At 37.2% G+C, this 27,502-nt stretch overlaps 1 protein-coding gene across 4 annotated transcripts; it reads right to left on the reverse strand.

Moving 5' to 3' along the window:
• Positions 1-771: 771 nt before the first annotated feature.
• Positions 772-14,053, reverse strand: LOC103712634 (CTP synthase family protein). 4 transcript variants are annotated; one of them, XR_015973354.1, is made up of 23 exons: positions 12,332-12,761; positions 12,159-12,238; positions 9,022-9,108; positions 8,893-8,943; positions 8,660-8,777; positions 8,500-8,556; positions 7,299-7,363; positions 6,973-7,056; positions 5,886-5,936; positions 5,742-5,804; positions 5,534-5,580; positions 5,358-5,427; positions 5,208-5,270; positions 3,998-4,087; positions 3,871-3,909; positions 3,583-3,732; positions 3,423-3,493; positions 3,255-3,340; positions 2,964-3,012; positions 2,009-2,089; positions 1,832-1,925; positions 1,174-1,276; positions 772-1,081 (listed from the first exon to the last, which is right to left on the reverse strand). XR_015973354.1 is itself a non-coding variant. In XM_008799207.6 (23 exons), exons 1-22 carry the CDS (start codon positions 13,895-13,897, stop codon positions 1,197-1,199), a joined length of 1,728 nt encoding a protein of 575 aa, XP_008797429.1. In that variant the 5' UTR covers positions 13,898-14,053; the 3' UTR covers positions 772-1,081; positions 1,174-1,196. The 4 variants fall into 4 exon arrangements, 3 of the variants coding, with proteins under 3 accessions (XP_008797429.1, XP_088567230.1, XP_026662548.1); XM_008799207.6 differs by lacking the exon at positions 12,332-12,761 and adding an exon at positions 13,753-14,053 and having other exon boundaries at positions 3,423-3,500; XM_088711104.2 differs by having other exon boundaries at positions 3,423-3,500; positions 12,332-13,428.
• Positions 14,054-27,502: the final 13,449 nt, after the last annotated feature.

Here is a 27,502-nt window from a genome sequence, read left to right on the forward strand (position 1 = left end):
CCTTCCTCAGATGCTGTCTCACAGCCCTTAAACCTTTTACCATACCTGGAATCCAGGCAAATAAGCACTCAGCTGATGCCCGGAAACAGTACTATTGTGATACTACTGTAATTGAAATTTGACAGTTCTGGAACTCTGAAGTCAGCACCACTCTGCAATCAAAGTAGCCATCATCTTCATCAGAGACAGCTTCTTTAACTATGTAAATACAAGCGAAAAATCCATTATCATTAATCAATTCAATCTCTCAGCAGTCTAGACATCACTTTTGTGGACAGAGCTTTCCATACAACCAATACTAATCAACGTTCGCTGCCATTCATTCTATACAGAATGACAACCCACATTACAATGTGATCTTCCCTTCAAAACCTCAATGGCCTAAACATGCAACAAATATCTGAGGAGCTTTCAGCAGAGGTGGCTCCGAAGCAACCCCAATCTACCAGTGAGCAAAATTCTAGACCAAATTCCGACATAATGTTTTTGAGTAGCAGCAGAATTCATGCTGTCCATCATCATCCTCATGGCCGCTTCCAAAATGCGAGGCCTGAAGTGGCAAACTCAGGTGACCAACCTCCAGAGCTAGCACTTTTCAACTAACAAATTATTAGTTGATCAGAGGAGTCATTATCCTCAAAATTCTGTGTTTTGTCAACTCCTCCATACCGATAGCAACAATGGTTACTAGATATCTTTAAATAGAATGAAAATCAAAGCAATCACCTGGTAATCAAACATGCACAAGGAAAGATAAAAGGGACCAAAGGGTGGCACTGGAGCAATGATCTTTACCATACTATGGATCTCTAGAATTAGAGTTTATATAGAAAGCTGGAAAACTGACTTCCATAATTGTCCAACAAGGAGCATTCCAAAAACCAATAAATGGATAAAATTATATTTGAGAAGAACCGCAAATAAAAAATTGTTGCTCTGGAAAAAGTACACAATACTCTCCATATTGAATCTTGATGCAGCTCCAGCTTGACATCAGTAGCAACAAAAACGCAGCAACTTAGCCTTGGTACAAAACATGCATTGCCCCTAAGATTTTTTTATTTTATTTTGAAGATATTCCCTACAAGAATTGGAAGACCATAAATTTGAGTCATGATTCAGGATTACAGATATGGTTAATCATGAATAGACACTCATAAGCTGATGGTTTACCTCCTAAAGTGGGGGCACTAGAGTCACCGAGGGGCTTCTGCACTCGAATCAGAAATCCTCTTCAGATACGGCTGCAGTTGTCCGGTTGCTGCCAATATAAGACCTACAGCAGAAAAGAAGAGCTATCACCTCTTGGAAAATTAACTCACTGCTTTAAATATTAAAAAGGATGGTTAAACCTATGCATGTTCTGATTTAAATTTCATCGCAAAGAAATCATCAATGGTTGGGCAATCTATCGCAATAAATTATGGCATGAATATCATGTGCCCGTTATCTCAAGCTTAAGGAAACTGACAAGTCAGATTAACAGGACTCGGCTAATGAAAATGATAAATGGCCAATATATGTGTTTTTTTGTTACTCATGACTGAAATTACTCTGCAGATCTGGTCAGCAAAATTTGTTACTGCTGCACAAAAAGTCACTTTGACCCTTCAGACTCTATTCAATGAGATAAGTTGTCAAAATTACATGATTTCAACCTCAGAAATGTCACAGAATAGCAGTAATAGAGTTAATAAGCCTTTTCCTAGATTATTTTGTCCAATAAAAGATATTCATTTCATATTTAAAAAAAAAAAAATTCTGTGCAAGGAATTATTTTTTTAAAAAAAAAAAGTGTGTGAGATATATCTTACTAAGTTGCAAAGGTTACCTAAAAACAGAGCTGAAGGTTTTCCAGGCCTTGATTTGAATTCCGGATGAAACTGCACACCAACGTAATAGGGATGATCTTGTAGTTCTACAATCTGCTCAACGATGACAAAAGGAATCATCATATATAGTTTGTCAGGGCATAAAATCAGCATAAGCTAAATTACGAGCTCAATACCTCCATTCTTCTTCCACTTTCATCACTTCCTACAAACTTTAGGCCCGCACTTTCCAAGTTTCCGATAAAATCAGGGTTCACCTATAGCATGGTAAATTGTAAGCATATTATTCAAGGCTTTGGATGTTAAATTGCGAATACTAACAATTATTGCCATATATATGAATTTACCTGCACAATTAACTTTTACACATATCTAAAAAGAGCATAGACTTTTAATTGAAATAGACGAAAATCCCATTAACCTTTAAATTCTTTGCAGGTCATACTCTTACATAGTGTCAGATGGCTGAATCAAGAGAAGTAACATGGGGATGATGGAAATTTAAATTAACAACTTTTTGACAAGAAGTTGATAGTATCACCAATATGATAAAAAGAAAATCATTTTATGGACACAAAATACTTGAGGAAACAGTTCCATGATGTTGTATTGTATGAAAAGTAGAGTACCATATGCAGGCCTGGTCTAGGCAATGGGAGACCAACATAAATCCACACGTTACATGAATTTTAAAGAGAGTTCTGGTGGTATCTTTTGACACCAAGACAACCTATGTTGTAGTTCAAGAACAAAGGTGTAAAAGCTCAGGCTCTCTGTTCATGTTAATTCCAGAATTATAAAGAAGTTATTGTGCACTTGTTCATTTTCTTATCCTACCATCATAAAAGAAAGGAGGGGAGCTTTTCTTTGTCATCCTATATCACTTTACCTCTAGAGTCCTTGGCCTTAATAATATATAACTAGAAAAAAGAGCTTCTTGATTGCAAATAACATTGGATATGTTATGTCAAAAAAAAAAAAAACTGCAAGGATAAAACAACAGAACTGTCTGCAAATGTTAGACAAGAAAAAATAACATGCCATATATGCATTCATCAAGATTAGAGGAAAAAAGATGAAAAAGAAAGAAAGTATGCCACGTGTCACAAAAATTTAGTATTTACAACTAACCTCGTATCTGTGACGGTGGCGTTCATCCACATAGGCAGAATTTCCGTATCTAGCATTTCACAGAAATTATTAAGATTAGATAAATGAAAATAACAGTGCAAACATGCTAAAGTAATTTAGATGACATAAAATGCTATGATATGATGGTTTTCCGATAATCATGTAAGTGCATGTTTTCAAATAACACGAACTTGCACATTATGGAGTGTGAATTCCATCCAATGTATTAGCTTACAGTTGTCAAAATCTAACCAAGAATAGATTCAGAAGAGCGAAAGGTTTATGTCATACAGCTTTGAGGTAATACAGTCAGGATTCTGGAAGAATGTTCTCCGTGACCCCAATCTCATTGTACTTCCCATGTGTGTTCTTGAACCCTGCATACATTTTGATGACATGATAAGGTCAAGTCTTTGTTTGTTTCAAAACATATGTAGCCTTGCTTGACTAGCCAAATACCTCAGGCATGAATATCACAACACGATGTGGTGTTTCAGGATCAAACTCTTCACTGTTTGCTTTTCCCAAACCTAAAACCTAACAAAATTTCACAAAAATAAGAGGGGAAAAGTAAAGAAGAGGAAAGAAGAGAAACAGAAGTTACAAATAAGATATATACATATCGAGAAATTTCAATCACAGAGATCTGCATCCCCAAGCAAATGCCAAGATATGGAACTCTGTTCTCTCTAGCATATTTTGCAGCCAATATCATTCCTGGCACCCCACGGTCGCCAAATCCACCAGGTACCAAAATGCATGAAGAACTCTGAAAAATTGGATCATGTAACTAATAGTTTTCTTGTATAGAAGATTATGTGTGTGTTATTATGTAAAATAGATGCTCTGAGACATTCTATAGAATTTCTGCAAACAAGAAGGTAATCGGCATCAATTGAATTCTTACCTTCAGAGCTTCCCATGCTACAGCATGCGCCTCCGGTGTCTGTATTTGAAGAAAAAGACCCAGCATATTACTTTAGAAAGGCAACAAGAGATATCCTTTATTTACAAATGGCTAGAGAAATTTATACCGTTTTTGCACTTTCATCTTCGAGGTCAGATGCTGCAATCCATTGTATTGATGGCTTCAGTGAGCAAGAAACACAGGCATGCAGAAGGGCCTGCAATGTGAGGTTCCATGAGAAGCATACAATTAGACATTACTCTTTAACATTCTAGTGTCAAACAAATCATATAATCAAATCAATTTAAGTAGGCTTGGCTGAAATAATGGCCATATTATACAAAGCTATTGTTTCATGGAGGGTCATATCCAGAAAAAATTTGTGAATCTGACCGAGATGAACAAGAATGAAGATAAGCACAGCCATAGCTAGTTTTTCTGGTTTATAGAAAATGCTAAACAGGTTTTGCATGTGGTAGAACCAAAAAAAAACTTTAAAAAGGTATGAAACCAATGTAAGTTGAAGGATACACGAAACATGATCCTCATTTCCTTATAATTCCATCTTTTGATTTTAAATTTCTTTTCTAACATTGTCTTTTCCACTGGAAAACTATTCAACTTCTTGTTTCTGATAGATAGTCCACCTTGTCATATTAGAACTATTGCCAATACCATCAATACCATAGCATGCGAATCTGCTTCAAACAGAAAATAAATAGATAAATGAATAGAAGCAGAAATTTTAACGGGTGAGTTCTTGACAGTATGAAAAGCAGCATGAGTGAACCAGCTGCGTACGCATTCGTCTGATTCTCAATTTTATAGCCACTTACTTTACTCCAGGAATGTGTGTTCCTAATTTTTAACCAACTTTGGGGAATCTCATAAACTAACAAGATTGAACTTGTTGACAACTCTATTACTAAAAAGAAGACTCTTGAATTGTGATTGAAGGGTCTGAAAAGGTGGGAACAGAATAGATTTGATGAAACTAGTGAAATATAAGAAGCCACTCCTTTCTAGGACAGATGGGACTGGTCCTCTCGGTATGTTGTGATTTTGTTAAATTATAAATTGACTGCCTATATTGGTTGTGGCACTAGCAATGAAATTTGAGTTTGCAATTTTTGTTCACCCTTATATACACTACACATTTTACAATTCTTAGACTACCTGAATTTCTTTACTAGAATTGTAAGCCTGACAAAACTCTTCAGACATAAAAGTTGCAGTTTAGCATCCCAAAGCTGCAGGCTGCCAGAACAATAGGTGCTAACAGACCTTTCCACAGAAAAACTAAATCAAAACATGATTTTACGTAATTGAAATCACACCTTCACTACAGATAAATAAGAGTCTGTCAGGCCAGTATACTTTCCAACCATAGCTATTTTAACCTGCAGGAAAATGGTGCCTTCATCAGTCATACGACTAGAAAAGAAAAATATTGGCACATAGCATGATGGGTTGTTGATGATACTGACAGAGTTTGTGAGGTTATCATATGCCTCTGCCATTATTGTCCACCCTTTTAAATCTGGAGGAGTAGCAATACTGAAATAAAGCTTCAATAATTAATCCTATAATTTTATATGGTGCTTAAAGATATCACCCTCGTAGAAACTATGAGTAATCACTAAGACTAAAATGTGTCTCTTACCTGAGACAATCCAACTGCTTTAATATAGCTTCGTGTGCATTTTGGTTCTGAAGAAAGGCTATCAGTCAGAATGTTGAGCCAACAAGATATAAGCATTTTCAGGTCAACGACTTTATGTGATACATATCATTTTTTTTTATAATTATACATATCATTTTATTAAAAGCATAAATTATGTGAAGTTTGGAACACAGGATATTGATCTCACCCGAAGTAACAGTGGAACATGCCAAATGTTTGGAACATCATGGATGTTAAGAATATTAGCAACCTATTGAAGACAAGAATAATTCGAACAATGAGATCCCGAAGATTAAAGAGTTACGAACCACTTGATAGCAAAAAAACTTACCGGGACATGACAAAATTGTGACAGTTTCTCTTTCGTACTTTCTTGTAAAGGCTGAAAATTTAAAGAAAAGTATATCTTAAATTCTTCCAGGGTTAAATTAAAATTTATGAACAGGAAAAGATCAAGCATGGAAATAAGTGGCAACTTAAAGAAATTTCAAGATTTGTGGAATCTCAAGAGCTATAAGACTAAAAGCTGATGATTACCAAGCCTGGCATCATTGACTGCAAAAGATAACTGGCAAATAAGTTCGTGATCAAAAATCAAAAAGGCAGAATTGCAAGGGACCAATTCAACAGGATCTAGAAAACAAAATTCAATAGCTATGTAGCTGCTAAGCCCAAAATGTTACAAGTCGAGTCAGATAACAGGCAATCGCAAATAGAAGAATCTATATGCTGTAACAGTATGGAAATAACTTATGTAGAAAAAGTAAGTCATAAATAAATTGCCCAACTATGAGCATCATAAGGAAAAAAGAAACACACTATGAAATCTTTCCAATGGAGTAATATATGATTTCATAATAAGAAGACCAAAATTACAAATCTGATAATGACATGCTTAAAAGAAATTTTAAACAATGGTAAAATCTCTGAAATCTGAATGCATCCCAAGGTAAAGCAAGTGCGAAAGTTAACTTTCTAAAATGAAATTAAACAAAAACATATAAAAAATTTGAAATGATGCTATCAAGAAAAAATATATTTTCTATTTTCTTTTTATAATAATGCTTCATTTCTTATAAGAAACCAAATAAATTAGAATTTATGTGAGACTATAACATAGAAGGCAACACTCTGAAATCAACAAAACATTTAACAGTCATTGAATTTATGAATGATCAAAATTCCTGTTCTGATAATGTTGTAGTATCAATTCAACCTATATCTCAAAGCTCAAGGTAAGAGTAGTGAAGTAGAAATCCTTTTTTGATCGGTGAAAGATACAACACCTACCACTACAAACATGCAACCCAGTTGAACCTATCTAAATAAGTCCATAGTGAAGACATGAAAACACATAAAAAAATTGTCATGCATGAGCTATGCATCATTCTCTTGTCGATCAAGCCCAAAGTGCTCACCTGAGCTGAGCGGCATGCCAATAAATCAGGAGTCAAACCTAATGCCCTTAATTCACGGACACTATGTTGTGTTGGCTTTGTTTTCTACAAAGTAAAAGCATTAACATTAGGCATTATGTTCACAGAAAGCAGCAAATAGTTTATATAATACAAACATCTAATTTCTGCTAGACTATAGTTTAGAATTCCATAATGTTCTATGAGGGGAAAAAATAATTAAGTGTACACATGCTGTACTTTCCATCATCTTGTGAAAAATTGATTTTTTTCTTACTTCTAACTTTATAATTTATTTTGTGGAACAAAGTGCAGGAAGGAATATTTACTTGCTCACCAACTACGCCCAATACTGGTACAAGGCTCACATGAATGAGGCAGAAGTTCTCTTTACCTGATTAGGAACCAAAATCATTCATGAGACACACAGAAACAGCATTACAAGAGAAATATCATTCATGACTCATGAGGCACAAGTTCACTACATGATTCGATTTATACATTTAACTAACAACAGCACATGCAAACGAACAAAATATTATAACTATACAGAATAAATGCAATAATAAACAGTTAATGGAAGCAAAACAGCCATTACAAGAGAAAACTATGCTGTAAAATCAAATGGTTGGTTTTATGATGCTCACAAAAAATTAGAAAACACCTCAGAAACACCTAAATCAGCAGGTATTGGACATATAAACCAACTAATAATCTCTTCAGCAACAACTAATCAGTCTTAACTATACAGATTTATGAATAGGATTATAATTTTATCTTAAGGGTGGCATAATCAGGAGCAAGGCTATATTCTTAAATATATAAATTTTGCAAAAATATTGGCCTTCATGGATTTCATGCAACATAAAACATAGTACTTGCAATAATCACAGGTGGTTAGCCCATTCCAGATTTTTATCCCAAAAATTTACTTAGAAAGAGATAGAGAGATGTAGATTATTCCTAAAAAGGAAGGGGAAAAAAGGAGGAGGAGGAGGAGGAGGAGATGCTGCAGTGAGGTTTCCTATCTTAGCTTCTTGAGAAACGCTAGAACAGATGTGTATAAATGCTTTAAGGGATTCAAAGAAGACAAGTGATAGTTGTCAGAGACTATGTTTATCAGGTGGTAGGCAAATCCTGCTGGATATGAACAAATCCTGAAAAAGGCCCACCAATTCAGATTCCCACGTATGTAGACTTTGGCATAAAATTAACTCAAATGTCAGATTTAGGAGGCATGTTGTATATTCTTATAATATAAGTAAAACCATATGCAAAACAAATGCCACCTAGAGCATGAAGTTGTCCATGCTTTGAGACATAGCATATGTGTATAGGCCAAGGACTGCAAAAGGCTATTATAGTTAAGGGTACTGCACATGTAATCATATTCATAACACGTCTGTCGATTGACTACACTCAACAGTAATGTAAAGCCAAAGGTGATAGTAGGCCTAGATGTCAAGTAACTACAAATAAAGAGTAAAAGGAAAAAGTGATGGTAGATCTAGGTAATTGTTGTAAACATACCAACAGAAAATGACAGCTGGCGCAAGGCTTCAATGAAAGGCATTGATTCAATATCACCTGGTACACCCATGAAATAGAGTTCCAACTGCATAAGAACATCTAAAGTGGCCCAAGCCTTTGCAGTAACACCTGTTAATGTAAATGTTCTGTTAGCTCATACCCACAGTCCCACCCAACTCTATTACACACACGTCAGCTGGGCCCCTTTTTCCATCGACCGGAGTAGATGATACTCTCTCAATCCGGTTCTTTATGGCATCTGTGATGTGAGGGACAACCTGGGATCCAGGATAATAAGCAAGCAACTCTTCAATTACTAAATAGCAATCAAAGTGATTTTGTTGACAAAATATATGATTATATTTAAACAAAAGTGGCCCACAAAGGTAGTACCTGGACAGTCTTTCCAAGATAATCACCCTTCCTTTCCTTGTCAATGACAGACTGAAACAGCATAGATTATGTCAGAAATTCTAAGAACACTTTGAGCGGGCAAAGTGTTTTTGCATAGAAGGAACTCACCCGATATATCTTCCCTGTAGTTATATTGTTGTCTCTAGTCAGGGTGACGTCCAAGAAGCGCTCATAGTTTCCCAAATCCAAATCAACCTATAAATGAAACACATTCACAATGATACATGATATAGAAGCAGTATAATAGGTAACAGAGATAAGTAGGTAAAAGACGAAAACAAACACAAACCAGAAACACAAAATCTCCTAAATCTCTAGTTACTCCAAATTCAAGAATTATGGTTGATAATCTTGTCTGTATTAGTCACTACTAGGACTAATGAAACATGAGATAAAGAATATGATCATTAAACCTGATCTAAAAAGAAAATTCAAATTTACCTGGTTCTGTGAAGTATAATGATCCATTAGTCAACAGGTTATGTCGCAGAATTCCATGTAGTTTTCTTTTTCAATTTCACAAGAAAGTTGAAGTCCAAATTCCAAATATATGAGGTTATACAGACGTACATATAAGGAGCCTTGTCTTTCAAGTAAAAAGCCCTTAAAGTCTGTTTGGAAAATTCTTCTACTCTTTGATGTAACATGAGCTCAGCTCAGGTCAAAATTTCCATATTGCAATTGAACATAACTCTTGTCAATTAACTACTTCAGGTTTGAACCCTAAATTAGTGGACAAAGGGTCCGGGGGTTGAAAATGCTACTTAAACATAAAATTCAACTTCTTCCATGGGAAAATCAGAGCAAAAGGCGATTTTAACAATATCTAAAAGAGTTTATGCGAAAAGGACCATGACAAGTAGAGCTCCAAAACAAAAAATTAAGGTCTTTTACCTCAAAGAGAAAGAAATCATATCAGAGCACTTGTGCACCATGTCAGAAGAGACCAAAAAGTTGAGACAATAGCAACTAAAATAAACAAAAACCAAGTAGACCCTATCAAAATCCCAACCTGTAACAACTGCAACTAACGGCGAATAAGACTTTCTTTAGAACATAGACAACCTGCCTCAGTTTCTTCTGAGAAATCCATATGTATCTTCCCAACCATTACTTCTAGCGCGATGCTTTGGCTAAAAGACCAGTCCTAATACTTTCATTTGCCCACCATTCAAGGCTTCGGAGAAAATATATCCTCAAGTCCATTTCAAAATTTTGGGAATAATACTTTTCCCCTTGACCCTAAACTAAGAAGGGTGGGAAGCAAAACAAATATAGTGCATACAGTAAACTGCAGAAATTCTGGTAGTAAGAGAAATGCAGTAAAATATAGTCCTCTATGGGGGCGTTTGGTAACCCCAACAGGATCACCACGGTGATCTAAGATCCACGATGATCTAAGATCCCCGGTGATCCGAATACTGGGGTGACTTGATCTCCAGCGATCTAAGATCACTGTGTTTGGTAGGCTATGGTCCAGTGATTAAAAATCCATGGATATCCATGAGTAACTTATTTGGTATAGTACAGGGATCCAAGATCACCGACCACATAATACCACAAATACCCCTGATATATCTTACATAGATTTTTTATGTGTTTTTAATTCTTACGAATCAAAAATGTAAGTCAATATGCTAATTCCTATAATAGCTCCATAATTTTGTCGCATATTCTACTTTTAGGAGCCCTTAATAAGTTTCTTTTGCTTAATCCCCTATAAAAAAAAATTTGATTCTTTGACGACCATTCATGCTAATAAAATTTACTATAGATCTTTAGCACTGTTTCCATCTATTTATGGTTGATAGCAATAGTGCTCTAACCTTAGATAGCAATAGTGCCTCATCAATTTAATATGATTCTTGAATGGAAGCACGGAAAAGTAATTACTCTAAAAGAAGGCCCATGAAACTGATTAAATAACTGAGATAATGCTTGGCAATACTGGTTGCCATGTCAAGCAAGAGGAGAATAGGAAAAGGTTATCCCACGGCACTTCATGGAATTTGTCCAGAAAGGGACAAATTCACTAGAGAAGGCAGGGGCATTATGAGAAATTCACTCCATCTAACTAATAAAAATCTTATCCCACCATCTCCCCTTCGAGTACCCAAGCAGCAACTGCAACATCACAGCACAGCAACCGTTCAACCACAGAAGAAAACTCTCCACCTCCCTTCCATCAAGGGGGAAGACTTGTAGCCAGCTCCTGTTCCCTTTTATATGGGGCCTTTGCTTCCTCAAATCTCACGGTCAGACACAGAAAACAGGGCAAGGAACCTCCCTACCCCGCCCCCCTCTCTCTCTCTCCTCTCTTTATTTCATAGCAAGTCGGTGCCTTTTTGCTTTCTCTCTTTCTTCTGTGGTTATCTTATCTTTGCCTCCCGGAAGCCTTCCTTTGAGCGAAGGCTTTCCTTTTTTATTAGCATTCGGACTCCTTTCTTGCGCTCGCTGGAAAGGAGAGCAGAGAGATGAGAGAGATCGGAGCGGAGATAGGGAAGAGGTAACGACTCGAGCATAAAAAAAGGTTGAGGGGTATTTTGGTCTATAATTTTCAACCTAGGATCACTGCCTTGGGGTGATCTTTGATTTTCGACCTCAAGGACGGGTACCCCATCACTAGGTTGGGCGGTGATTTGGATGATGGAGGTGATTTAGGATCATCGCCACGTAGGATCACCGTGGTGCAACCAAACGCGGCGATCTCATCACCTCCACCCCCATCACCCTTGATCCTAGGCCAATCACCCCATACCAAACGCGCCCTATATACACAGCATGATAACAGCAATGTCTACAATTCCCATGGGTGTAGAGGAACAAACTTGTTACAATCGAAAACATTATTTGCATAACCAATGAACCTTATGTGACTTGCACAGCTCAAATTCATGCAAAGTTAAAAAGAAATGAATGAAAAAATATACCAACGATAATTCACCTGAAACAAGCACAAGGTACAGCATATAGAACTAAGAAATGGTAAATATAAAAAGAGATGTGATGAGTCTTGGTTTAAGCTCCTCCGGATTATTTATTACAGACTAATGACTAAATGCTATGCCAGAACTATATACATGAAACCGGGAGCAGGGAATATCAAATTATTGGTCCAAGCCTCCAATAGATTTAAGAAAGAAAGTAGACCATAAAAAACAAAATCGTGATCAACAATTATCCTATCAGATATGTGTAGGCAAATGCTAGAAAATTGAAGTAAAATTAAGGTAAAGAAAGAAAACCTCGCCGCCATCATCAAGAACAAAAACTTCCCCATGTTCAAATGGAGACATGGTCCCTGCATCCGTGTTCAAGTATGGATCTGCATCCAGCAGTAAGTAACATGTATTAGCAAACTAATAATATACCAAGAATCTGAAAGCACAACAGAAATGAGCCTAATAAAAATCCTTACAAGACATGATGTTGAAAAAATAAAGATTGGAGAATACTTCAGCAGTTAAACTCCAGCTAAAACCAATCAGAGACAGACCAAGATTGCAAGTGGTTGTGAGAGAATGAAAGAAGATACCAGTCAACAAGAACTCTTTGCAGATTAAAGATTTCAAGAAAATTCGAAAGGAAAACAGTCTACAAATATGTAAGCTTCCAGGGTTTGTTTTGAATAATGTTTTTCTGTGGGTGTAAAACACCAAATCAGAAAAGGGGTGTTGCTCGGAATCTTGTAAAAGCTTTAGAAGGTTCAAGATAAACATAAAGGACACTTCACATTCACATCAAAATCCCATGAATCCAAAGCTAAACTGGATTTGTTTCACAAAGAAAATAATTCAAGAACAATCTACAATTGAAATAAAGATAAAGACGGGTAACCAAGAAAAATATTTCACATTCCGAACCAAGCCAAATAAACGCAAAGCTAAAAAAAGAGAAAACAAAAAGAAACAGCCAAAAGAAGCCCTTTAAAAGAGAATCTATGGAACACAGGTGACGAAAAAAAAAACTACACTTTCCCTAAAAAGGGCAATCCTGAGCCAAATCTTTATTTTGAGAAGAGCCCCAACATGTTCAGCTTTGAAAAAAGAATAGAAACAACAATGGATACTACCGAAAAGGTTTTTTTATTTTTAAAGAAGGATCATCAAAAAGAGTTAGAAATACCGGTGACTAGAGGAAATACTTCGCATTCTTAACAAAAACACAATCACTTTAAAGCTAAAGAAAACAATCACGATAAGCTCTTTTAATAAGAATTCATTCAAGAAAGAGCAGTGATTTAGATGATTGGAGTACATACATCTCAAAAATACCCAATAAAATCCAAAACGAAAGAAAGCTATCAACCACAAAGAAAAAACCACACGAAACCCCATTAAAGTAAAATCCATAAAAAGATAGGAAGGGAATACAGATGACTAAAGCTGATGAAAACTAAGAACCACACAGAAAACACTTCACATTTCCTATAAAACCAAACAATCTAATGCTAATGAAAAATAATAACCACACAGAAAACCCTCAAAAGAAATTCTTCTTAATGAAAATCGAAACAAGACTATAATTTACAACAACAAATACAAGAAGCACTTTTTAAAGAACAGTCTATGAAATAAAGAAACGAAATGCGAATAAAACAAGGAGATACTTCGCATACCCAACAAAACGAAACCAAATCCAAAGCTAAATAAAATCATTAAACACAAAGGAAAAACAAATGAAACCCTTTTTTTGAGTAGAATCAACGAAAATACTCCATATTCCCATTAAAAAAATCAAATCGATAGCTAAATAGAACTTAAAACTGCATGGAACCAATCAAAAAAGTTTCTTTTCGACAAAGAACCGATGAATGAGAGAAAAGAGGTGGAAAAGAACCGATTTTGATGGACGTGACGCGGAGGCCGCAGGCCTTGAGGACGACGCCGATGCTGCTGGCCGTGACGCCCTTCCCGAGGCCGCTGACCACGCCGCCGGTCACCAGGACGTACTTCATCTGCCGCCCCCCCGCTCCCCGCTCCATTTCGCGCCCTTATCCCTCACCGTCCGGTGAACCGACTCCGATTCCCCCCCTCTCTATCGCCCGCTTGCTCCCGAGCTCTCGAAGGAGGCGTAACTGCTAGCGAGAGAGCTAACGGGATGGAAATAAAAAATAAAAGGGTTTATGTTATGATGCTCCGCAGGAACATCACTGTCAGCGTATTCAAATCACTTACGTTCATTGCGTCCGATTTTATTTTTTTTCATATATATCCTTTTAAATGTATAAAATTATTGAATATTTTTATAAAACTATTATTTGTATGAATATTTTTAATTTTTTTAAGCACCCTATCTCTAATATTGTTAAAAAAATAAATAGTTTAAAATTAAAATAATTAAAATAGTCTTATGGGTAGATATAAAAAAATATTAAAACACGCACACAAATAGCAGCTTTACAAGATAAATTTTTCATATTTAGAAGCATAAATACTTAAATTTTTTTATTAAAAAATCAAAACTTAGCTAGATAAATAGATTGCGTTCATGGGCGGTTACAAATGCGTCTGTAGTTATCCGGGCTATTTCACCATCCCGAAATCATTCAATTCGGAATTTACCTAACAAACAAATAGAAATTAGGACAGTGCATCCTACCAACTCGATAGATAAGTCGTACTTTTTCTAATTTTGGTTTACTAGTTGATTAAATTAGCTTTAACCTTCAGCACCCAACATCACAAGTAAGCATCCTCTCCCCTCCCTCTCTCTTTCTGTCCTACCCCACAGCCTAAGAATCCATTCGCCTTGGGACGATGAGGACTTTTAAGCCCCCTCTCTCTCTCTCTCTCTCTCTTCTCCTTCCTTTTTGACTTTTTTTTCCATTTCGATACATCCTAAAATGGCACAACACAGCTTTGTATCACGTCAAATTGATGACCGGCTGGTACACCAGTCTGGCAAACCTTGGTTCTAATGCTTCCTTCAATTTTTAGTTACTTCGGATCAAAGTTACAATGCAAATGAAAATGTAGCATGCCAAGTTGCAATCATTATGTTTGATTTATTTGCAGCTGCAATCATTTTAAAAATATAGCATGAAGCAACCTTGTCATTGCACCAATAATAAGAGCTTCATGCACCAAGTTGCCTTTATTTTTCTAATTGTAACTACTATAACTGAAGTTACAATCTCGTTAAATAAGATGGGATAAATCAATCTTGGTTAGGTGTAGATTGATTGTCACCTTCTGATGATTTGCATCTCAGGTTACGGACAATTAGCCCTAACTTCCAAGCACAAATTGCATCGTCAATTATAACGTTAACACTATCCATCTTCGTTCAATTACTTTGCAGCAAAGTTTGCTTCGTTCTTGAGCTAAGCATGAACTGTGCTCTGACCACTGAATTGAGCTCAAACAACTTACATCTGAGCTTAATGTAGCTTCTACTCACAAGGAGGATCCAATTGGTGGTGCAAGTGGGCAAGGCAACTAAAACCCTAACTCATGCCAAACTAGGGGTGGAAACAATCTGTGCATCCATGGAGCAGACATGTATTCCAAATTAACTCCGATCGAGTGAGGCATGCATCTCCAATTTGAAAAGCCGAAACCAAGTAATCCAACAAAATTTGGTGCAAAGATTCGATTGAACCCCTTGTACTTCACTTAATGCCCACTAAAAGAGACGACTTGATCCATTCACTCCTAGTGTTTGGTCCGATCATGATTTATTAAAGTCTTAGATATCAACCTAGTCTTGTCGGGCTCCAATTAGACCCAACCCAACCAAATTGCAACCTTGGAACGGAGTCTATGAGTGGCTTACATTACCTACTTACCTCCTCGGAGCACCAGAAAGTGAACTTCAGCAATGTACATGTGGAACCCAAGACAAGTGGAGGAAGAATAAAGCCTACCACAACAAGTGGTTAAGAAAAAAGATGTGATACATAAATAAACAGGCAAGACATTCATGATCTTAAAGAGAACCGGACAGTATAAGAATATGATTTATTCACTACAAAAGCATTTAGAAACTCAGGACAAGGCCTACGTGCGAAGTTTAGATGAAAGCAAAAATAATCAAGAATTTTTCTTTATAAATGTCCAATAGGAAGGTGACAATGAGCATCCGGTGAGTTGAGAATTTGGCAAACTGAATCAAAGTTGTTCGATAGCATTGGTTGATAATTGTGAAATGATCGTTTCATTTGCATGTCAATGGTTCAAGGTCAATTTGCTAAATTCACCGTAGCACAGCACATTTCCTTGGCTACGAAAAAAGTGAAAAATAAACCACATAAACTGTAACAACCCAGGATCTCACCCAAAATGGCTAGCCGGAAGGTATTATTTGGGTTCTTTGATCCTATATAAGTACCTAAGATCTACCCAACAAATAACCGATGTGGGACTAAATACACGGCCGCACGGGTCTTCACATACTTCCCCCGTTCAAGTCCCGACGTCCTCATCAGGCTAAGGGTTCAAATTTTATTCAAATCTAATCACAAAAACCACGATTGGCCCATGGTCAGCCCCAATGTATCCGTGTTGCAGTGTCTCCTAGTCCATAAAGGTTATGGATCGGGTCCGCTCTGATACCATTTATAACAACCCAGGATCTCACCCAAAATAGCTAGTCGGAAGGTATTATTTGGGTTCCTTAATCCTGTATAAGTACCCAAGATGTACCCAGTGAATAACCGATGTGGGATTAAACACACGCCCGCACGAGTCCTCACATAAACTATGGTAAAGATTTATCAAAAAAAATTCAGGCCGATCATTCTAAAGCTATTTCTGAATATTTATAAATATAAACCTAACCCAGTCTGTAATCGTATAATTTTGCTGATTATATTGGTACAATCATGAATTTCATAAACTTTTCGGTTTAGTTATCTAAATAAGCTCTAACTAGTTGCCTCAATAACGACAATTGTGATTAAGTTCTAAACCATTATCACAAAATTGGCCTCCTTAGCCTTATTCACCACCTGCGCAGCCCACGTTTGAAACATTGTAAACGAATTTTCAAGCAAATTTGGCACCTTTTATGAGTTCCCGATTGCAATAAGCTGTACTAGATTCCCGAAATTCTGCAAATATTCTATTGGCTTCGTTGGGGATGGCATGGGAGAAAAATAAAAATTCCTTCAACCCACTAAATTTAATTTTAAAAAGAAACAAAAGTGGGTTCTACATTTTTTTATTGATTAATCTTAATACTACATTACAAAGTGTCTATTTATACCAATAACATCTAACCTTGCACAATTTGAATTAATTTTTTTTTCTATTTAAAAGATATGATATTTTTTTTGATATAGATATAACTGGTAAAAATAATCATTTTATAGGAGGTAGATCTTCACTTATGCATCATCTTTGTTTTTAGTAATTTGCCTAAATCTTTCCTAAGTGGGAGATATGCTCGATGAAAATCTCTTCTAAAAATAAAGATCTTCGTTTTGATTAGCCCATTCTGGGAGCCAAATAATGAAATTTGCTCTTAATTACTTGATATACTGCACCTTTGAAGGGTGAACTATATTATAAAGCTCAAAGAGTTACTGATTTCAAAATTAAAAAAAAAAAAACCACCTTAATCGAGTACCGTACATGCAAATTAGAATTTCTGAAAGTTTGGCGCATGATTCAACTTCTCGATGTAAGCTTGAGGCATTAACAATACAGTACTTAATGCAGAGAACTTTACAAACTAACGGTATACTAGGCATGCATGCAAATCCGATGCTAATTTTGACCATTTCGTGTCTTCAGGCAGAGCAAAGCTTCACCAGGGTTTTTGAGAAATCAAGCCTAGAATTTATACATAGTAAATATGTTTACTTTTCTCAGCATGGTTGGGCCGAAACTAGTAAGCTTAACATATAGACGGTGGCTGCCATTAGAGCTTCACCTAGGACTCATTTGGTACGCGAGAATTAATAAGCAACTTCTGTTCTTTTCATTATTCAAAATGTTCTCTTATTTTATTGCTTATATGGAGATTTGAATCTAATGGTATTCAATGATTTGGGCATTGATTGAGTTGTTTTAATGTAGAAAGCTAAATTGGACTTTGTTTGAGGGGAAAAAGGATTTCTTTGTGCCGTTTCATCATACGCCTCGCTGGATTTTAGCCGTTTGTCGGATGGCATTTCGTTTTACGTAAATAAAAGAACTTATTTTTGATATCCATTTTTTTGTTTCCAAAATTAGTCGCTCTGACTATGGATTTGTATATAATCTATCTGTTCATTTAGCCGTGTTCAGTTCATCTAATATTTGAGAGGTGCTGATGGCATGGTAAATTAGTTTTTCTTCCAATTTTCTTTGTGAATGCAGATGCTTTCTTGTAATTACTAGTGCAGGGTGGATGCTGTTGATCTTAGAGTGAGAAAATGGGAGCAGAAAAGGGAGGTTTAAGTGGTTTCTTTAATCTGTTTGACCGATGTTGAAATCACCACTTGTCCTAAAAGCTTAAGTTGATAGAATGAGATAGATTTGTTTATATATTTTATATTTTTTTACATATGAGCCAGACTTTTTTTTAATAAGTGAGCCCAATATGTGAACTTCTTAATAATGAAGTTAAAGAGTGCGGAGACAGAGTTTGGATTCCATTCTCGCACTTCAGTACCAATTTAAACAAGCCTTCTTTATTGTGATTTTTGGGAGTAAGACTTTGATTTTGGAATTACGGATTGGGATTTAATCTATTGAAACTCAGCAAACAACTTCAAATCAGACTTCCTTTATTAACACTGCTGCAGGGATTTCCTTGATGAAGTAATGGTTCCAGGAGACCAGGCCAAATTAATTTTAACATAAAATGCAAAGTCTTGCATGTGTGTCATAAAGAAAAATTATATGGCAAAAAAAATTAAAAGGTTGAGTTTCCCTGATTATGGTGTTGTCCTCTATCAACATCAACCTTGAATTAAGGGTTCCAAACTGTTAAAAATTATATAGATGAATCCTGTTTATTCCTTCTGTAAGCAAGTTGCTTGAAATGCAGACACAAGTGATAGATTGGTTCGGCCTTGAGCTAAGGCAACACAATCAATAACAAATATCTTGACGACTGTGGATTATGATCACTTGGAAGAGGGCAGGTTTTTCTAGGTATTATGATCATAGAGGTCTTGGATGGATAGCAAGTCCAAGATCGCCGAACAAGACCCCATTCACCACACCTAAAATTTCATGACAACAATTCTAGCAACACAGGTGGCTTTTCTATGAATATGTATGCAGTAGGCAACCTTATCTGAGAAGTCTAACAAGATATCTTAAAGAGAATGTGAAGTAGGCATTATATACACAGATGAAATGTTATCAAAATCAAAATTGGCTAGCTTTAATTCTGTAGATAATACAATTTAGATAAATTTGTACCTTTTATTAAGAACTCAAATTATTATGCTAAGATTATGATAATCCTTCTGTCAGGGTGGCTGAATCCAAGTTGCTGGAAGATGATTAGTATCAAATCGAGGCATAAGATTTGGGAACCAAAAGTTCAATTCATTAAACTGCAGCAAAGACAGCTTCTTGTTTAGCAGTGACTAATCCTAGATCCGCCAAGTGTATCGATACTAACCAGTGGATGCATGCTTAACTCTTCACTGCCTATGTTTTCAGTCCTTTAGATCATACTGGTGCAAAAAGCTAAGAACAGTTCCATTTTCTTCAGCCTGTCAGCAGGAAAACACCATATATTTTTTTTAATCATACTAATCCGTTTGATTATAACTAAACTGAATTTGGTGTTATGTTACTGTCTACTTCTCTCCCACATAGTTCATTCATACTAGCTAGCACAAAGTTCTGTGTACCCATTTGAAATGCTTCATGTTCAGGCAAGCATTTTCTGTTTCCGCAATCAATCTAATTATATTATCGTTCTATACTTTTCCGGCCTCAGGTACCCTTTTTCTTCCCTCTCAAATTTATACTAGTGGTCGTTTACAACTTGAAATTTCTGGATTCTTGTAACCTTATTAATCAAAATGTTTGAGGATGATATGGTGCATCTAGTAGGGAACTACTTCTGCAGTTTGATTCTCAATTCACAGAGATCTTTTGGGTTTAACCATTCTTTCCTCTAAAATGCCATCTCTGTCAAATACTTCACTCGATTGCTTGCTTAGGACAATTGTTATTGCTGAAGATCATTTCTTGCCTTTATTACTGGGTTGGCTTGGCTGGTTTCAACTTCTGATATCACCATTTTCGTTATCAGGAGGCAGAAAGGATGGAATGTAGCAGCACCAGTGTCCGATTTCTTCGCATCCCCATGTTGGTTGCAGCATAGATCATCAGCAACGCTATGGAATACATCGCCCCCGTCTGTTCTATGACGTTTTGATTGAATGCATCCAAGGATGCCTTAGAGAGTATACGAAAATAAGAAGGTTCTTACAATTAGAGCATACTTGAATTTGAGCCCTAGTCTGATCCTATCCAACTGGCTGTAGAAAGGTCGCAAAAAGAAAAAAAAAAAATGAATTAGAAGGATGGAAGGAGATAGGCAAGACGTGCCTTTCTCTCCTTGCAATCTGCCCATATCATTTATGGAACAGATGGCAGGGATGGATGGGTCAGAAACTCTTTGGTAGGCTTCTGCCCTCTTTTTCTCTTTTTTTTTTTTTTGCTTAAAAAAAAAAAAAAAGGGAAGGGGGGAGGAATCCCACCAGAAGAATGTTCAATGCGGACAGAAATGACCATGTGTTGGGCACTCCGGCCGGTTTTACTCATATCCTCCCCATCCATGAGTCCGGCTCGGTTACCTCTCTGGACTTCGATACGAATACCACGTGTGAGTACGTCACACCTGGCACTACCGAGGCTACCAGCAGAGCGATACATACGCGCTTCCAGACCCCGTGTCCGAGCAGGAAGTATCCGGTCTCCACAATTTAATCGACGCCCATGTGTTTGGAACTCAGAACTGCTTGGTCGGAAGTAAGGCCACTTGGTTGCATTTCTGTCCTTTTCTCCATCCAATCCTAATTGTCGGATGTTCAGATAAGACAAAGGTCAAAATTAGAAAATTAATTAGAGATGGCGTAGTACTATTTATGCATCCCAAGTTAGGAATTGTTACCACATCTCTTTGGTGGCTCGGTATACCTTGCCGTTCATTTTACCCTTCTACATCCCACGCGATGACCGAATGTTCGACAAGAAAAGAAAGGACTGATTGTTGGACGAGAAAAGAAAGGAGTGGAAAAGGAAAGAATTTGCTCTCCTGTTGGACAAGGCACATCGTTAGGTGGCTGCCACGTGGGGGAGATGTCTTGAGAGTGTGAAGGAAGGAAATTTTTTTAAAAAATATTTTTGTTTAATTTTTTAAAAGATTATCAGAACGAATTGGATTTTTTTTTCTTCTTTTTTTTTTGGGGGGGGGGGGGGGGGGGCGGAAGAATTTTTTGAATAGAATTGTCTGAAAGAATTCTATAATAGGATAGAGTACGAGAAGGGACGATGCATCTCCAGAGATCTGCAGAATTTTTTTTTAGGGAAGGAACTCTGTTGCAGAATTCAAATCAGAGGTGGATGGTGTTTTTTTTTTTTTTTTTTGAAAGCCTGTCTATTGTGGCTTTTTTTTTTTTTTTTGGAATAAGAGGATTTGGTTGGGAAGAGCTTATTTTGAAAAAAACTGCTTTTATAAATCTGTTGGGAGATTCAAAAAAAAAAAGAAGAAGAAAAATTTATGAAATCCTCCCTACACTCGGATCTATTAATAGAATTTTTTTTTAAAATGGCAAAAAAAAAATAGATCCGATTGTGGATCTATCCAGGAGAGGAACATGCTCATCTTAGACACGAAGCGAACACCCTGATTGAATTGATGTGGCTAGGCACGGAGCTGCGGCAGCTTGCTCGGAATCTCACCTTACTTACGTCTTGCTGACGGACCATTTTTCACACTTTTTCGATAGCATCATCTAGGGATTTGCTGCCGGTTGTGGCTAGGCGTGCAAATAGGTCGGGTCGGGTCATGAGTAACCTCGACACAATCTAGTTTCTTATTCGGATTCTAATTTTGGACCCAGATCCGACCTAATAGAAGATCGGATCGGGTCCATCGCTACAATTTTTGACCCAACGGCTCATTCAGGTCGGGTCATGTCTATGTATAACTGGATCCAACCCAAAAAATTTGAGTCTGGTTTATATTTAAATCGGGTCCAGTTCGGGTCAACCCATCCATAGTTTCAGAACTTGTGTTTGCACCCTCGCGGGTTGCAGCCCGCAGGTCTAAATAATTTTACAGATTTGGATCGGGTCGGGGCGTAAGATTGAAAATACAAAATTACTCAAATTTCAAATGGGTTGGGTCAAGTCGAATCAGGTATGAATTTAGTAAATCCAGACCCGACCTGAAAAATGGGACGGATCCAATTTTAGGATCCGACCCGGCCCCATGAGTCCTTCAAAACGGGTCGAGTCGGGTCTAAGCGGGTCGGGTCAGGTTGGATCACGGGTCAACCCGATCCATTTGCAGCTTTAGTTGTGGCAGCCTTCCACATCCCGGGAGGTGCCAGTGGACTATGATGGTGGGATCCTTGACCCGCTTGTTTTTGACAAGTTGGAAACCAGTGGAATCCTGATTGCATAGGAGGGAGAGGAAAGGGAATCAGAGGATGAGGAGGAAAATGTTATTTGATTGCTTGAATGAATTCTTTGAATTTGAAATGTAGTCGTTATTTCCATGCGGGATATCAGATGTGGGCTAAAGTAATGGCAATTGTCATGAAGGATTGGACAGAAGAACTGTACAAGGAGATATCAGGATGGAGGAGCATGGTTGACTGCATGTTAATAGAGACATGAGTAGTCACTTGGGAAGCTGGGTTGACTTTGACACGGAAGCATCTAAAGGAGTAGAGATTGAGAGGGGAATATTTAATTCCTTGGTTGATGATGTTGTTGCTGTTCTTATGATTGAAGTTCCATTGTAGCACGCCTATTTTTCCATGCAACTGTAAGTTATCCACTTCAGATTTTTTCTTCTTCTAATTGAAATGTTGTGCCCATATTTTTTAGCTATTGTAATTACTTTTGTTCTAATCCAATCTCTCTTGCCTTGTGACAAACATCAAACTGCTCTATATATTGTGATAAGACACAAAAGCTTCTCGTCAAGAGTATGTCCAGAGGGACAAAAAAGGAGTACACTTTTATTGGGATCTCACAGTAATGAACAATGAGAAAGTTGCATAGTCTATCTTACAAGATGAAAGTTTTTGTCCAAAATGCAGGCAATGACTTAATTTGTTCTGAACAGGTCATATTAGTTCATCTTTCAGAAGTCTCTCTTTTTCGTTCATTTGTGAATCTCCAAAGGAAGAAATTCTCAGCTTAATCCATATGTTTGCGGTTCTCCAAATTCCTTTACTCTTCCACTTTTTCTTGGTATTGTCTCTAACAGTGTTAGGGCACTCTATTTGCTTCCATTAAATAGAGTCAACTGTGGAAAGTTTGATGGGAAATTCTTCTCTATAAGTAGGTTTATGACCACTTATGGTACAAGAAGGCAAGCATGTTCTTTTATTTTCTATAAGAACTGACAAAGAGACAAGTTTTCTATTCATGATTTTGTGCTAGAATTGAAGTTTTCAACAGAATTAAATGCAGGAATGACAATGGATTCGGTTGGAATTCGATAAATCTGAGCTGGATCTTTTCCTGATCTAATCCACCGGGCAGTCCAGACTTGGCACTCAGCATTTCGGCATCATTGAATATTTTTGTTGACTATTGCATTAACCTTATATGAACTATATTCTTGACCCTGTTCATATTGCCACCCACCCACAAGAAATTATATTAAATTGGCCAGTGTTTATTCTTAACTTTGTAGGGACCTCATTTGTCATATAATAGTACAAAAATGGAGGATTTCAATTGTCTGTATACTTTTCTGCTCTTTTTCTCCTTTTTTTTTTTGGATAGGAGACCCACAGCTGATTATGGGGTACACAAAGTGTTAGTCCTGCCCTAGGTGGGATCCTAATTCTCTGGTACTATGGTGAGAGTTTTCACCTGCAAGCTAGCTGGCACCTTTAGCCATCTTCAATTATTTCAATGCTTACATGGCATATGTTTCCAAGTAAGATGCTGACAGTTCAGTAGGTTTGCGAATCCTGCATTGAGAGGTACATTCCACTGAGATAATGATTGAATCTATCTCAGCTTTGATTGTTCTAAAAAATCTCATGGTAAGAATATTTGAGCTACATCCATTTAACAAGTTCTTCCTCTTGAATTTGTAATGCGATGTACTTGGCAATTGCTAGTTTGGATAACTCCAATGAGCAACACTATGCAAATATGAAACTGGAAATGCCTTTGGACATGGAATTCTGGACCTGTTTTAACAAATGGCAACTTAGAATGTATGTTTTTGTATGTCCAGTAAAAATGTAATTGTCTCGCGCCGATGAATGATGATCTTTGATGTCTGTAGTCATGCTCTGTTTTGGCATGTTCCATGCACAAGTTGAGAACCAAGAATGGCTTTCACAGTCATGTGGAAACCATCCTACTATCAAATCTTTGATAAGAAGAAAAGCATCATGTCTCTACATAAATATAATAAATTCTGTTATGCTCAAAGAATCACAAACTGGATCCCCCTCCTAAACTGTTTTCTTTTCCTTTCAATCTTTTTTATTTGCCTGATGACTCTGAAAAATCAAACTACAAAGAGAGGGTTTGCGTGAAAGACTCTCTGATTTAAACTGTGAAAAGGTGGTGCGAATTCTTATAAACTAGTTTTCTGTACATGCACTTCAGATCATAATTTCAGCAAGATGAAGAACCAGAAGAATTGCTGTTATCCTAATTTAATCAAGAGGTATTGTTTCTTTCAACATCAAAGGAGCTAGATTTGTGAGATTTATCACAAATAAATCTCACATTGAGATGGCCTTTCTTCTTCCCTTGCATGTAAGCAAGATATGCCGTCTTGGTACCGAGCTCTGTTTTGATGTCATTGTATCGGTATATGCCTGATACACCTTCCATACCGTATATCAGTACCGAACTGGTATGGTAGGTACGTTTCATACCGTCTAGTTCAGTATGATATGACGTACCATGCATGTGAGATTATGGCTGCAGCCATAACTGAAATTTGGCTGGGTCTGAAGCCAGATATATATTTATGGTCTCAAATTTTGCTTGACGGAATCTCGAAATCCTTAATGATACATGTCTTATCTTTGTTTCAATCTTTTTCCATGCGACCGTTGGTCATCTGCTCATGGTAACAAATTGCTCTGATTAACCTATTCTTGATGTCTCAAACTAGTTTGGTGTGCATCTCTATCATTGACATTATCTAACTACTATGCCTAACATTAACTAACATCTTTCCTTAAAGACACTAACCACATCCTTGACTGTACTTAAGTATCCTAATATGTTGCATAGGTACATCAAGGAAGCTAAATATCTTAGGATGGGAATCTGAGAAGTGCTCCAGGACATGTCTGTTAAAAGCCCAACTCTTCACCATGTTTCGCCGGATCTAAGACATCATCTGAGTTTAGATTGCCCTAAAATCCAACATAAAATTCTCCACAACATGGAGCCTGATTTCTTGTGAGGCATACAGATGCAAGCTCTTACATAATTACATAAAGTTTTTAGGTAGTTTTGTTCGTTTGCTTATATGGCAGCAAGGAGAGGATTAGTTGTCCCTTTCTGAGCAAACACTAATTTTTTTCAGCAGGCATATCAGGGCTCAATTTGTGGAGCCTTGAACGGTATTAGCTTATCATGCCATCACAAGAGATGGAAGTGTATTGCTGGATATAGCCATCTAACATTTTTTTTTTGTTTGGTGGTACAGCGGCAGTTCACACCTTGTGAATGTGGATGCGGCCAACAAAATCAGAAAACAATAAAGCAGATAAAGAGCTCGGGACTCTGTTACGCTCCATCCATGCAAAGCCTCCGGAGTGGTGGGCCGCATAGGAGGCAACCCAGTCAGCTGCGCCATTCGCTTCCCTTTAGATATGTGTAGTCTGGTAGGCGACACACTCCTGCAAGAGTCTACGAATGTCGAGAAGCAATGGCCTACCCTCGCCTGTCCGACCCCGACCCCGGATCCAATCGATCACTATCGCCGAGTCTCCCTCAAGGATAAGCTGGTCCGCATCCAATGTCCGTCGAGCAAAGGATATACCTCTGCCCCTGATCATGATATACCTCAGCACTTCTCCATATCTGACTGGCCCGAGGGCACTCGATCAGCACGTGGTATATGGACTCCTCCACCTCCGGGTAGACTCCACATGCTGTATCAATCCTCACTCCCCGCCGCGCCAGAACACTCCTCGTGGGTAAGCAGCCCTAGGCTATCTTCCACAAGAATAACGCGACACAAGGGTGAACATGTAACCTCCAAATCCAGCTGCCCTCAATCTGCTGAGTCACCGATCCCCCTCTCATGCGCAGTATGTTGCGGGCGCCCACTGTCATCCATCCAATCAGACTCCATATCCTTTTGTCCGTTGCTGCCCCATCGGAATCGGCAAGGAAATCACCCGCTCAGCAAGCTGGTCACCAAACACTCGCCTGACAAGATCAGCATCCCATCTCCGCTCCTCCTGGACAAACTCTGCATCACCTTTCAATGGAAACTCAACTTATCATCTCAAACTTGTGGTTATGACTCTTGATCATTTTCTATAGATAATATCTTAAATTAATGTTTGTTTCTCTTGCATCAGTTACTACACAACACATGTATTAAAAAGGAAAATGCAGTCAAATATAAAGGCTTGCTACAAACTTTTATTAATGCATAGATTTGACTCCAGATAACCATAATGTCAACTTGGTCCCATATCAGTTACACTGCCTAGGTCTATGCCTATCCAAGTAGAGAGCTTCAAGTCTAAGATCTCTGCCCCCCTACAAATTACAGTTCATTAGATTAAACAAATAACCAATTGTGTCATGGACTGGCTAAATAATTTTTTCTATTTTCAGTGATTATTATTAATTAAGGATTCGTTTGGTTTATGGAAAAAAAGGAGCGGGAGGTGGGGCCGGCGGGGAAGTGTGGCCAACGAGAAAATGGAGAAATATCTTATTTGTTTGGAGTTTAATAAGAGGGATAAGAAAGTAGTTTTTTATAGCAATAAAATTTGGATTTTTTTGCAGAAATATCCTCTTAAATATCAAATTTTTCATGAATACCCTTCCAAAATTGATATTTGCAAAAAGAAACATTTATAAGACGAAAATTCGATATTCGTGCAAATATCAATTTTGGAAGGGTATTCATGCAAAATTCGATATTTATGAGGATATTCCTGCAAAAAAAACCTATATTCTTTATGCGAACGGGGTCGTTGATCCCATGATTAAAAAAATATAAAAAAATAAAATTGCAATATCTACTATATGGTCAACTAATACATATTAAGTAAATTGTATTTTAACAAGCCATGGTGTTTACTAATAGTGGCAAAATAAGAATTCCACCCCACATTCGATATGATTTTTGTTTTATTGGTGAAAACGGCAATTCATATACCTCTGACGTGAGTACATTCTGTCGAATCAAAATAAAGTAAAGAGTATAAGGAAGGAGGTATGTCTCC

Source organism: Phoenix dactylifera, chromosome 14 (genome assembly GCF_051530095.1).
Source record: "Phoenix dactylifera cultivar Ajwa chromosome 14, Ajwa_hap1_PhDact_Kaust_v1.1, whole genome shotgun sequence".
Lineage (NCBI taxonomy): Eukaryota > Viridiplantae > Streptophyta > Magnoliopsida > Arecales > Arecaceae > Phoenix > Phoenix dactylifera.